At 49.6% G+C, this 12,466-nt stretch overlaps 1 protein-coding gene across 2 annotated transcripts in view; it reads right to left on the bottom strand.

Moving 5' to 3' along the window:
* SDC1 (syndecan 1) overlaps positions 1-12,466 on the bottom strand; it is a 25,978-nt gene extending 13,512 nt beyond the window's left edge. Inside the window, exon 1 of one of the 2 annotated variants that reach the window (XM_021525348.3) lies at positions 12,180-12,466. In XM_021525348.3, the coding sequence (XP_021381023.1) occupies positions 12,180-12,236 (57 nt within the window). In that variant the 5' untranslated portion in view covers positions 12,237-12,466. Of the gene's footprint in view, positions 1-8,732; positions 11,384-12,179 lie in introns of those variants that run through there. The other variant, XM_085574501.1, reaches the window with a different exon arrangement.

The raw sequence follows: 12,466 nt of genomic DNA, 5'->3' as shown, positions 1-12,466 counted from the left end.
AAGCCAGTCTCCTTTCTCTGCACGCCTAAAAAACCACCCAGCTCCCAGAGCAGCACACCACTGGCACTACAGCCCTGAGGCTGCTCAGTGGAGTCCAAGGCTGGGTTTGAGGGAAGATGTGCAGGTGGTGAGGGCCCCCGTTTGTTCCATTTGGGACTGGCTTGTCCCAGCAGCCCAGTGAGCTCCAAATGCTCAGTGTGGGGCTGTCGGCCACGTGCCAGGATGCCCAGGGGCTCGGCCCCACACCGGGGACTTGGCCCCACACCGAGGGGCTCCTCTTGCTCAGCCGTGGCTGCAGGACAGAGCACAAGCCTGCAGCACGGCAGTGTCAGCACATGGCAGATGAAGCTCAGGGACTTTGGTCCCACGGCAGCACAACTTGCTCTTGTCATCTTCAGCCAGTCAGCTCAGAATGTCCCAGCTCAGAAATCAGCGGTGTGGCCGTAGGAAAGCAAGACGTGGTCTGTGGCATCTCAAGTCCTCAAATGCGGGCGGTGGCACCCTGTGCATCGCTGATCCTTCCAGCAGCACAGAACATGTGTCCCTCTGGCCTAGGGAAGCCTGTTTCCTGGAGACAAATGCTGTGCAATTCGGTTGGTGGAACTACTACTAATTTCAAATGAGTTCCATAGCTGCTTTTATGTGATCACAAGCAGTGCTACAGCTGCATACGTGCTCTGACCTGAGCAGATGTGGTCCAAGAAGTCTAAAACCACCCCATCACTATGCTACACAGTATGCTGAGGAGGAAAGACACTGTTCTGCTTCACCTGAGGAAAAGAAGCCAACATGCAGTGAGGAACAACTGCCAGACAAGAGAAAATGTAATAGCCTTCAGTGTCCAGACACAAGAATAGGAAAAGACTCAGGTACTGATCTCAAGAGTTTCCCTCTTCTCCACCATGAAGTCCAGCAATTACCTAATGTGAGATATGCCAAGGAGCCAGGACACCAAGCTCTAAGATTTCTTGAAGGATCACAGAAACATTTTCAGTCTACTACTGATGCATACGTTTCTAATTTGAGCAAATTGCTTACAGTGCCATATTAAATTAGTGAAATCCAAGTTTCAGATAAAAATCCCTAGTGTACCAAACTAAAAGCTTGTACATAGGGCCGGACTTGCAGCTCCTAGCAGCTAGGATGTTGTTTAAATCTCAGCAGAAAATGAACGTGCAACCCTGGAGTACCAAAGGTCTCAGCTAAAGTCATTGGTAAACTTAAGCTAGACTACTTAAACTTACAAATACTTGGCCTTACAACAACAAAAAAGATGACCAGGTGCTCCAATTAGTTACACAGAGTTACAGTGGAACTGCCCAGATAATGTTTTATAAGAGGATGTATTCTGCAGCAACCGGATATGGACAGGACAACAAAAGTTACTTCTATTTGCTTACACCTCAGTGACAGAAACACCTGCCAGCTGCAAGGCCTGTTACTATCAAACTCTGCTCTATCTTCCCAGCTGATCTGCTCACAGTTTAACTTATAAAACTTATGTCAGCTACTTCATATCATGACAACATCCCAAGCCTCAACAGTCCAAGGCCTCCTTGATTGCTTTTGTGAAAATTCTACATTTTCTTCAGAGGGATTCACAGTGAAGTCTCCAAGGCTTATTAAATTATTTTCTCCTAATGTCTCCCAGGGTGACAGGACCTAAACCAGGACAGCTAACAATCTGTATTTTCCACACAAGCATCCCAGCCACGTTTTCCCTTGGAATGCTGTATTTCACTATAAATGTAACATTCAACTTCTCAACTGCAGCATCACCACCAGCCCTTTCAACCCCAAACCCAATGAAGAGATGATGGATCAGGGGACTGGAAGCACCCAGAAGGAGCTGCCTGGCTTCAACAGGCACCGATGCAACCTCTCTCTCACATGTGCACACCAGATGGCAGGACCAGGGACATCCCAAAACCTGACTGCTTGGTGCTGTTGCTTGTCAGACTGGTACAGAAGACCTTGACTATTTGCAAGGGAGCTACAGAAACGAAACTTGAGCAGCAAAATTAGCCAAGAGTTGGCATTCCACAGCACCCTTCTGATCTGGGCACAACTAAGCTCCAACTAGTTCTAAGGGACTCTGTTCTTGCACAGCAGGGCTCACAGCAGCCAGCACCAGTCTGTTAAGAATAAATTCATGAGTCTCAATTGACAGTCAGTGGCTGGAGTCACACAGACCATGCAGGCAGCTTTACATTTTGGGTTTGACCCAGTGCAAGGCAGTTCCTGCATCTTGGCAGGTCTTACACTAGCACATAGTGGACTCAATAATCCTTGTGGAGTTCCAACTCAGTATATTCTATGATTCTTGGTGTTCTTTTTACATTTGTTTCTATGGCTCACCATTGCCAACTTAGATCTGATGAAATCAAGTCTGTCCCTATATTATGAGGCATGCTGTCCCATTTGTCTTATCTACAGGATCTCAGTGTTGACTAAGCTAAGGTTGTTTATAATGCAGAAGTCATCCCTGTAACAAAAGCAGGGACTGAAACATCTCCACCAGAAGCAGGAGGCACTCTCAGATCAGGAATACTCTGTTCTTGTATCCCAATCTTCTCAAAAAGGCACTTTCACTATTACCCCCTCCTTCCACAACAGTCCTAGCAGCTCCTGAAGAAAAGCATCATGCCTGTGTTTTGGGTGCTACTGGTCTCCTTGGACTAAGCAGCAGTAGCTCAGATGGTCTTTGGGAACAGGCCGCACCATATGTCACCGAGTTATTCTAAGGGAGAACGCTGCATGGATTCAGTTCAGACTGCATGGATTCCCTTAGAGAAGCAAACATGCTCACAACCCCTGGAGCACACAGCCAGGGATCTACCCACGTGAAATGGCACAGACCAAGCTCACAGCGCTCCCTCCTCACACACTAATGGTCTTGTGCTCAGGTTTACAAAAGCACTGCTAATGCAGCACATACTACAAAGTTCTGACAGCAGTTCCTTACTGACAGCAGTTGCCCCATTCACAGTTACATTATGCAACAGCTCAGTGAGATGAGAGCTGACTGCTGCACTTCCATGCTGAGTCACAAGCGTGTTGAAGTATCATGTCAGTGATGAAGTACCAAATTAAATCTTCCCATCAGAAACAGTCTGATGCTGCAATTGTGCTCCAGTCACCTACTGTTCCACTAATTTAATTAATGGACATTAAGCATTTCTTGACCAAACATCTACTGGATTAAACTAACTCTGACCTAGCCACCCAGTTGCACTGTTTTGTACCACATCTGTACAGCAGATGCCTTAAGGGACTGTTACAATGGTGAGATAAATCAGAGCTTCCTTTGGATCTCAGCTGTTATCCAAGCCTCACCTCCTGCTGTCATTTTTGGGTATACAGCTTGTTCACCTGTTTTCCCCATGGCCTTCTTTCAGAGCAGCCGCCAAATCAGGTGGAGAGATTAGAGCCTAGTGGGAGATGCCACCATGTTTGTGCACTCTGGATGCTCTCCTGCCTCATGTGGCCAACTGTAAGATTTCAAGTTGTGATTTGGACATCCCTAAGTTTTACACATCTATACTGTGAAGAGACAAGAGACACCACTAATGCCACTTCTGACAGATTGACAGGCACCACAACAAGTCAATAAACAGCACTAAAATTGCAAGGCAAGGTGAATGTTTTACTACCAAGTTACTCCTAGCACAGCATGTCCCCTAGTTCAGACCAGTTTTTATCAAGAGATACCATCAGTATAGCCAAGATGTGACATAACAGATAAAACCTGTAAGACTGTTCAAACATCACTAAGTTGAAGATATTTAATATATATGAACAAATTTCTGGGTCTACTCAGTGACTACCAGCCCTAGCCAGGACATTATCCCACTAAATAAAGCAGAGGAGGAAATGCTGAAGGACCACTTTATGGGCCAAGTCTAAAAGCACAGGCTGAGCCATTGGCATGTACCAGCACTATCACAAACACAATGCTGTTTCGGGTGTGTAGTATTCACCTCACAATCCTCAGCTGATGGATTACACAGGGCTTCTCACACAACTGTACTTGCTCATCTCTCTGAATTATCCAAAACAGTTTCCAAGAGAAGAGTTGTGATCTTCTATTGTGAACTTTCACTTTCTTCTACTGGATACTGCAGTTGTCTCAACTTCATAATATTCTGGGTCTGCAGCCAGAGACCCACTGGCTACATCATACTAGTAAATTAAATAATATCAGAGAACATCCCCAGGCACTAGAACACTACCAATGCCATCGTATTATTAGAATGATTTATGGCATAGTTTTGAGCCTTGCCAACCAGTATGCCCTCAAATAAGCACAGGAAGGTTCTCAGCAGACAGTCTGGTGAGGGGAGTGCATTACAGAACAGGCCAGACAATTAGATTTCCTACACAATTGTGACTCCAACATTTCAGTTGGTCACAAGACACCTTGTGTCTAGGGTGCTTTTCTGTACTGGGTTTGCGTGGTAGGATTTTGGTAACAGGGGAACTAGAGGAGTGGCTTCTCGAACACAGCCAGTGCCAGTCAGCCAGGACAGACCCACTGGTGGCTGACACCACCAGTGACAGCAGCAGTGCCTCTGGGATAACACAGTCAGGAAGGGAAAGAAGTTAGTGCACAGGAGTAATTGCGGCCAGAGAAGAGAGGAGTGAGAATATGTGAGAGTTGCAACCCTACAGACCCCAAGGTCAGTGAAGAAGGAGGGACAGGAGGAGCTCCAGGCCCCAGAGCAGAGATTCCTCGGCAGCCTCTGATGCAGCTGTGCCCCTGAATCCCATGAAGGTCCACAGTGAAGCAGAAATCCACCTGCAGCCTGTGGAGGATCCCACAACAGAGCAGGGGGATACCCCAAAGAGGCTGTGACTCCATGGGAAGCTCCTGCTGGAAGAAGCAGGACCTGTAGCCCCCATTGAGAGAGATGCCCACAGCAGACCAAGTTTGCTGGCAGGACCTGTCAGCCTGTGGGGGACCCAAGCAGGAGCAGCCTGTTCCTGAAGGACTGCACCCCATGGAAGGGATCCAGGCTGGAGCAGTGATTTAGACCTGCAGCCCATGGGAAGGACTTGTACTGGAGAAGTTTGTGGAGACAAAGCCTTTGCAAGGCACCCCACAGTGCAGCAGGGGAGGACTCCGAGGAGTCCTCTCCCTGAGGAGGAAGGAGCAGCAGAGACAACGTGCGATGAACCAACCACAGCCCCCATTCCCCATCCCCCTGAACTCCTGGGGGGAAAAGCTGGAGAATCTGGATTAAAGTTAAGCCAAAAAATAAGCCAAAAAAGGAGGGGGGGAATGGAGATAAGGTGTTTTTAAGATTTGAGTTCACTTCTCCTTATCCTGCTCTGAGTTGACTGTTAATAAATAAATTCATTTCTCCAAGAGTCCATTTTGCCTGTGGTGGTCACTGGTGAGGCATCTCTCCCTGTCCTTATCTCGACCCACAAGTCTTTTGTTTTGTTTTCTCTCCCTGCCCAGCTGAGAAGGGCAGTGACAGAGAAATTTCAGTGGGCACCTGGTGCCCTGCCAGGGTCAACCCACCACATTTACTTACAAGCACCAGTGTAGGAATGTTTGGTGAATTTTTTTAACCCCTTCTGGCTGCATGCTGGGTGAGGGCACAATGAGCATTTAACACTTTTGAGCTACTAGAGTAGTAACTTCTAATGATTCCTAATCGCTTGTGTAGAAAGAAGCTCACCAGTGTTCACAGGTCAGTGCAACCACAGATGCAAACTGGGGAACTTTTTGCAGGTTAAACACACTTCAGAGGGAGCCGTGCTGCTACAGGATTAAGCCAGCAGCTTTCTTCTGCAGGCCATGAGTCAGTCGATGTGGGAGCACGATAGCACAGCACTCCTTGCCACTGCCCAGACATGCCAGAGTCAGCCTCTTTTGTTCCGTGCTTTGTTCACCGATGGGAAAGTAGTCACGATCTAGATGATTCCTCATTAGGACAGAAAGAGATTTAGAAGTCAAAGCTGTCTAGCTGCAGGCTGTTGGGCAAGTTTCAATGCAAGCCTCACCACCACTCTCCACTGCATGTAGGTGCCACTTACATGCTGCTAGAGCCAGTGAGGTGGACAAATCTCATTTGTCCATCAAATCTGCTGGTGTGAGAGTCTCTGTCACAGGTTCATAAGCAACAGAGCACAGCAAGTGAGTAGAAGAATAGATAGAAGACTATCACATATATTAGCATCTGTGTTAGATATGAATTCAAGCAAGCTTTGTGGTTCCTCTAGTTTGGGCTTTTACCCATCAGCTTCCTGACTGAAGAATGCCTGGACTCTGTCCCTAAAGAAGATTCCTATTAGCTGGTCAATGGGATAACAGGTTCTCTCCTCTGCAGATGCTTTTAGCAGAGGACTGATGTTTTGGTAGATCAACAGGCTGCTCTGAGCTCCTGAGCTTGTGCAAAGCATAGGTATCAAATCTCCCAGATCACCATGCTAGGGCCAGGGCACACAGCCCCCAGACTCTGCTGTCAGCTGGATAACAAGTAGCACATGACAGGTATAGATGTCTCTCTCTATAAATATATACATACCTATATTTGTATTTCTCCACTCTTCTGATCTCAAAGGATAGGAAAAGACAGCATGGTATCCTGTTCTGGGACAGGAAAGAGCCAGGTAGTCTCTTCCTACAGCAATGTAGCTGCCAGCTCTGGTCCACAGAGAATATACAAAGGCTTCCCACCAGCACAGCCACTGCTACATGGAGCTTCACAAGAGCTCTCATCTGGAATTGGTTAGGTTAATCACCACTTGCTCTCTAGAAAGCAGACTGGCTCCACTCACCCCTGCCCACCTCTGGCTTCAATCTACAGTCTGCTCCTCCAGTAATCCCTGTATATGCAAGGGGCTGGACCGGAGCTGCTGCCTGCCTCTGACCAGGATGTGCACAGCCACCAGCATTAGAAACTAATTAGCAAGAGCTTTCCTGTGTACAACACAGGACAATCATGGCCTGCAGTTCTGCCCAGGAGCATGCTCCCCTTCCAAGTGGAAGGGAGTTCAAGTTTCCTTACCTTTAAAAGAGGCAATAAGCTCCTCATCGCATGGCAGAGGCAGACAAAGAGCAACCTCCAGTCTCCAGCTATGGTTTGTGTGTGCTCAGGTGATGGGAGGCAGTGCACTCTGAGTTGTTGTGTGAACTGGCTGTACTTTGCAGAAGGTTGCCTGAGAGAAGTGTGTGCCTGGGACTGCCCACAGCCAAAAATCAAGACTGTCAGCCTTTGCTTCTATGACTGGCAATCAAGATATTGACATTACTGCCCAAGCAGTGTATAAAAGCTACACAGTGGAGCATGACAACACAGAGCCTTCATACAAGGCAGGATACCCATGAGTAATTTAAGCTGGTTGGCAGGCAGTTTCCTATGTTATATCAGCACCCTTGATTTAGTTAGTCAGGAGTCATTCTGCAAGAGCAATCCAGAAGACCTTTCAGTTATTAGAAAAGCCTGAACACCAAGACACAAAATGAGTTGACATTAAAGAGAACCATGTTGCAAAAACGTGGGCTATGGAGAAGATAGTTCTGCCAGAGAGCAGAGCAGCAAGACACAGAGGTGAAGCAACAAGAGTTCTTCATCTGAAAATACCCCAAGGAGTTTCTAACTAGAAGCCTAGCAGGGTAAGCCATGACTTACAACACCTCCATGACTCAGTTGTTACTGCAGCTCCAGTGACTCAACGGGAAGTTCTATTGCCAACTCCATCCAAATCCCACTAACACACTGGTTCCCATCCAGCAAGGCAAGCCTCACTGGTGAGACTGGTCCCAGCAGCAAGATACAAACATTACAGTGGAGCATGGCAAGGAGCCCAAGCTAACAGACTCCACTGGACCCGTGCTGGTTCCACCAGACCCAGAACGCCGACTGCAGCCAAGCACTGCTTGAGAAACAGAGACCTTGGGAAACCACCACATTAGCAGATGTTGCCCCACAAGAGTTGCTTGTAGGAGGTCCAAATGTTATCTCACCTTGAGGTGAGGCTTCACAGAGCAGTAACTTTTCCATTAGCATCCCCACAGTAGAAAGTGCCCTGTCCCAAGTTTCTAGCCAGGCCAGATCAGGCTCATCGCTGCGGTACACCAGCAGAGCAGCAGCTCAGGTGAAGTACAGCCCTAACTCAGAGACCTGCTAACAAAGCTGACACTCAGCACTCCAAATGAGGCACCACATGCCTTCTGCATTTAAGAGTATCTTCTGAACTCAGAAGTGAACCTATAAGAAACATCAGAAGTCCTTGCACTCTTCACCAAAACAACTTCCCCATTCTAAGTTCATTGCCTATATCAAAGTCTACGGAGTAACAAAAGCTCCTCACATCTAATCCACAAATAAACAGTGTCTTTAAATATTACAGTGCTCCCCCCCCCCAAATACAACCACTTATTTTTCTGCTCATATATATTCTGCTCACTTCAGAATGCTGAGACAGGACCCAGCTATAATCCCTAATTTCTTCCACATTCTTTAGCAGAGCAAAACTACAGACACACTAGAACAGAAGAGAGCTGCTGTTCTAGTCAGCAGCTGATGTTCCCCATTCTAGTTCTCTTAGCAGGAAAAACTGTCCAGTCTGTGTATGGAGTTACCATAAATTTCCACAGATAAAAAGTCCATCACTTTGAGCTAAATTGCTCTCAGATAAAGGCACCAGAGTAAAGGTGTTGTGCTCCTCTTAAAGGAAACTTGAGATCTAGCCAATAAAGCCTTGACAAAGCAACTCACCTTGGAGAAGACGTGCAGGGGCTGGTCAGATAATCACTCTCTTTGGCTCCACTGATTACATCGCCTTGACTCTAATGAGGCCTTAAGCACCCAGCACACACAGACACCTACATTTAGGTGCTCCAGCATCAGCTGAACGCTGTCCTGAGGGACTTGTGCCATTTGAACATAGCAAGCCCATCAATCTTCAGCTGTCACGGAGTGCTGTATTAGACGTCTTCTATTCTTTATTATCTCAAAGCTACTAGATGAAAACACTAACGCTAAAATGCTGAAGCACTGCAATTTTATATTTGGCAGCACGTCCTCAGGAAAAGGCCCTATCTTCTCTCTCTCAAAAGCTCCCTCCTCCCTGTAAGGAGGGCCTAAAATCCCAGCTCCTCAGATGCCAGAAACAAGCGTGGAATGTCCCTCTCAGGGATATTAGTGTGGTTCTTGGACACAGGAATCACTTCAAACAAGGTTAGGACAGTGTTCTGGTATACAGGCCACCTGGAGACATCTGAGTAGAGGCAACGCAAAACACATACTTAAAATGAATCAATTTTGCTGCTAAAACAGCAGCCTACATTTCAGGTTTGTGCACTAACTTAATTTTAGAAGGCTTACAGATTTCTTGCACTTGCTGTAACTTGTCTCAGGTTGTTAGAAAGGATTGTTTGTTTCCAGAAATTTCAGAGTGCTGCCATTAAAATGTTAGCTCTTCTCACCAATTGAAACTGAGAAAAACCTGGAACAAAGACTACAAAACTGCACCAGAGCCCCCTTACACCATACAAACTCCAGCTTATTTGCTGCTGCTCTACTCAGCTGACCAGATAGAACAGTCACCATTTCACCAGGAGGTGGCCACCAGCGAGTCAGTGTTCAGATGGAGAAGCTCTGTTTACAGTACTAGATGAATATTGTGACTGCTCTGTTCACACTATAGAATAAAGTGTTTCCTCCTTATTCCCTGCCTGCAGGTTTAACAAGCAAGCTGGACTACCCAATTTCTTTCTTCTAATTAGTTTATGTTCAGATAGGAATGACACCACCCCTGGAAAAAGGTTTGGTCTTCTCTGGTAAGCTTCTGTCAACCACCAGCATGCACCTACACCAGACAAAACAATCAGAACCCTCCTCTCACCATAGGGGCTGGATTGCCCACTGCCCTCCTGCAGCAGTAGGGCATCTTGGCTCAGTTGGCTTCCTGGTGGTGTTATACTGTGTTTCTATTTAGAGAATACCAAGGTTAAAATGTTAAAATGGTAAGATGTATCAGCCTTCTCATTTAAAGGAAGTCCATGCCTCCATCATAACAACAGAGGGCAATTACACTCAAAGAATGTTGTAAGCAATAAAGTGTCACCTTGAAGGAGACCAGGAACCTCCCCAGTCATTCCAGCAGGTAAGAGTACTCAGGATAAAACAACTATTGTTTAGCCAGTTTCTTGCTCCTGTTTATTATTCCAATGACAGTATGCATAGATGAGCCAAGTTCCACAGCAAGAGCCAAGGGCCAAGTCATGTGCCAGCAGCAGTGGCATCCATCCCAACAACCAGACCACCAAGAACCCAACACAACCGTGACATCACCCACAGTCTGCAGTCTGGCAGATTCAAAGTACTGTGCAAGGTCATTCTGCTTCAACACAAGAGGTTTTCAGCCACTCAATGCAAAGTCACAACTATTCCAGATGGGTGGGAAATGCAGATTAGTCCCTGTCACTGACATTTTGACATGGGAAAAAAAGCCATGTGATCACCAGAAGGGAAACAGCCTCAGTGCTGAGTTGCCCTGGAGAGCCCCAGGACTTCTGCTCCTCCGTGTGCTCACCCTTGAAACCCCTCGATCCGCAGTGCCAGCCAGGCCTGGGTGTCTCATAGGCACAGGAGAACTCCAGACAAGCACGCACTTCATGTTCTTCTCATTTCTAGCAAGGAATATTTATCGCAGGGGAATTTTATCCAAATAGTGTACAGAGGCTGCAAATTAACTGCAGTTTCCCCACTTCATTAAGCAGAAGCTTACTCAGAAGTTGAGAGCAGAGCCTTCCTCTCATGGAACAGTGCTGCCTACACTCACATGTTTGTAATTTTTAGTCACCTCATAACGACTCACTGCCATGAGGGTCCACGTCCAGAACTAGAGGCAAAGTTCACAGACAGAATGGTAGAGCAAAACCAGAGGTATTTTGAGCAGCTCAGATCCCACTGTGCACTTTGTTCTGCCACTCCTTATGCGACTGGTGCTGCAGTTTATTGATTTAAAACTTGCTTAGGGGTAATTTCAGAAAGGAAAAAACCCACCAGTTTTACTTTGATGGTCCTGCATGCTCAAACTATCTCATGCTCCACTTTTTCCTCCTAACTCATCCAAAGGGGAAGACTCCACAACTGCTGCATACTCGGGTCTGGTGGGGGACCACATGGGAAGCAACGTCCCTCATCTCAGAAGAAAGCGATGGGACGGAGCCTTTGTACCCTTCGAGGCGCGGCCACAAGATCTCCTGCCCCGCACCCTCCGACCGCACACGGGGCTCGACGCCGCCCAGGCTGCCAGCACAGACCCGCAGCAGCGAGCACAGCACTTGGCGGGGCTGCGGAGCCAGGTTTCCGCGGAGAGGCTCTGGCAGGCGGGAGGAGGAGCAGAGCCATCCCCTGTCCGCGGATGACACCTGGCGGCTGCTGCTGCCGCGGGAGCGGCGCGGCTCGGGCAGCCCCGGGAGCCGCTCCCGGGACACGGCAGGCGGGACAGGCCTCGCTGCCGCGGGGTCACCGCGCTCCGGGGAGCGCCGGCACCGGCGCGGCCGTGCGCCCGGCCGGGCAGCACCGGGACCTTTGTTCCGGCGGCAGAAAGCAGAGTCCGGGCGCGCCGTGCCCTGGGGCTCTCAGGCACAAAGGCGGCGAGGAGCCACCGACCCACGCTCCCCGGGGCTGTGCCGCGGCACGGCAGGAGCGCCCCAGCTTCAGGAGTCACTTCGGCCACAGCCGAACCACAAAGGGCCACATGCCAGCGCTCCCCCGGACCCGCCTCTCGCCGCCTCGGGGGCGCGACACGCCGGAGGGGCGGCGTGAGCATCCCGACCCCCCCCCAGCCCTCCCGGGCGCTCCGAGGGGTCCCGCGGCCGGGGGGCTGCGGGAGCGCCGCCCGCCCGCCCCGCGGCGCCCCGGGGCGGAGCCGCCGGCAGGTCGGGAGCCGCCGCGGCGGGTCTGGTTTGAATTAAGGCTGCCGGGGCAGCCGGGCTGGGGCCCGCCGCCAGCACAAAGGCCACCGCAGCCCTCCATCCCGGCACGGCTGGGCACCGCTGCGCTCCCCCGCGGGAACCCGTGGAAGCGGGGAGCCGAGCGGTCCCCCCGGCCCGGCCCGGCCCGGCCCGGCCGCCCCGCCGGCCCCGGCCCCGCTCCGCTCCCGGGCCCCGCCGCCCCACGTGCGCCGCGCCCGCCCCGCTCCGCTCGGCTCACCGGGGCAGCAGCCTGGAAGCAAAGGGCCACCAGCCACACGGCCACCACGTTTATCATCCTTCCTCCTCGCCGGGCCTCGGGAGCGCGCAGCCTGCCCCTGCTTCCCGCCGTCTCCAGCGCCGCTCTTGCTCCGCTCCTCTTAGAATTGTTTTAAGTAGCTGCGGGTTTGCTCTCTTTTCTGGTTTCTTTTCTGGTTTATTTTGTTTTATTTCCCTCCTTCGCACGCAGCCGAACTAGCCTCCCAGCAGCACTCTGCAACGGCGAGGAGTTGAACTCTGTCTTTTAAT

This window comes from Lonchura striata, chromosome 3 (assembly GCF_050655825.1).
Source record: "Lonchura striata isolate lonStrDom1 chromosome 3, ASM5065582v1, whole genome shotgun sequence".
In the NCBI taxonomy this organism is placed as follows: Eukaryota; Metazoa; Chordata; class Aves; order Passeriformes; family Estrildidae; genus Lonchura; species Lonchura striata.
Note: the sequence above shows the minus strand (reverse complement) of the source record. Positions and strands in the feature narration are given on the sequence as shown.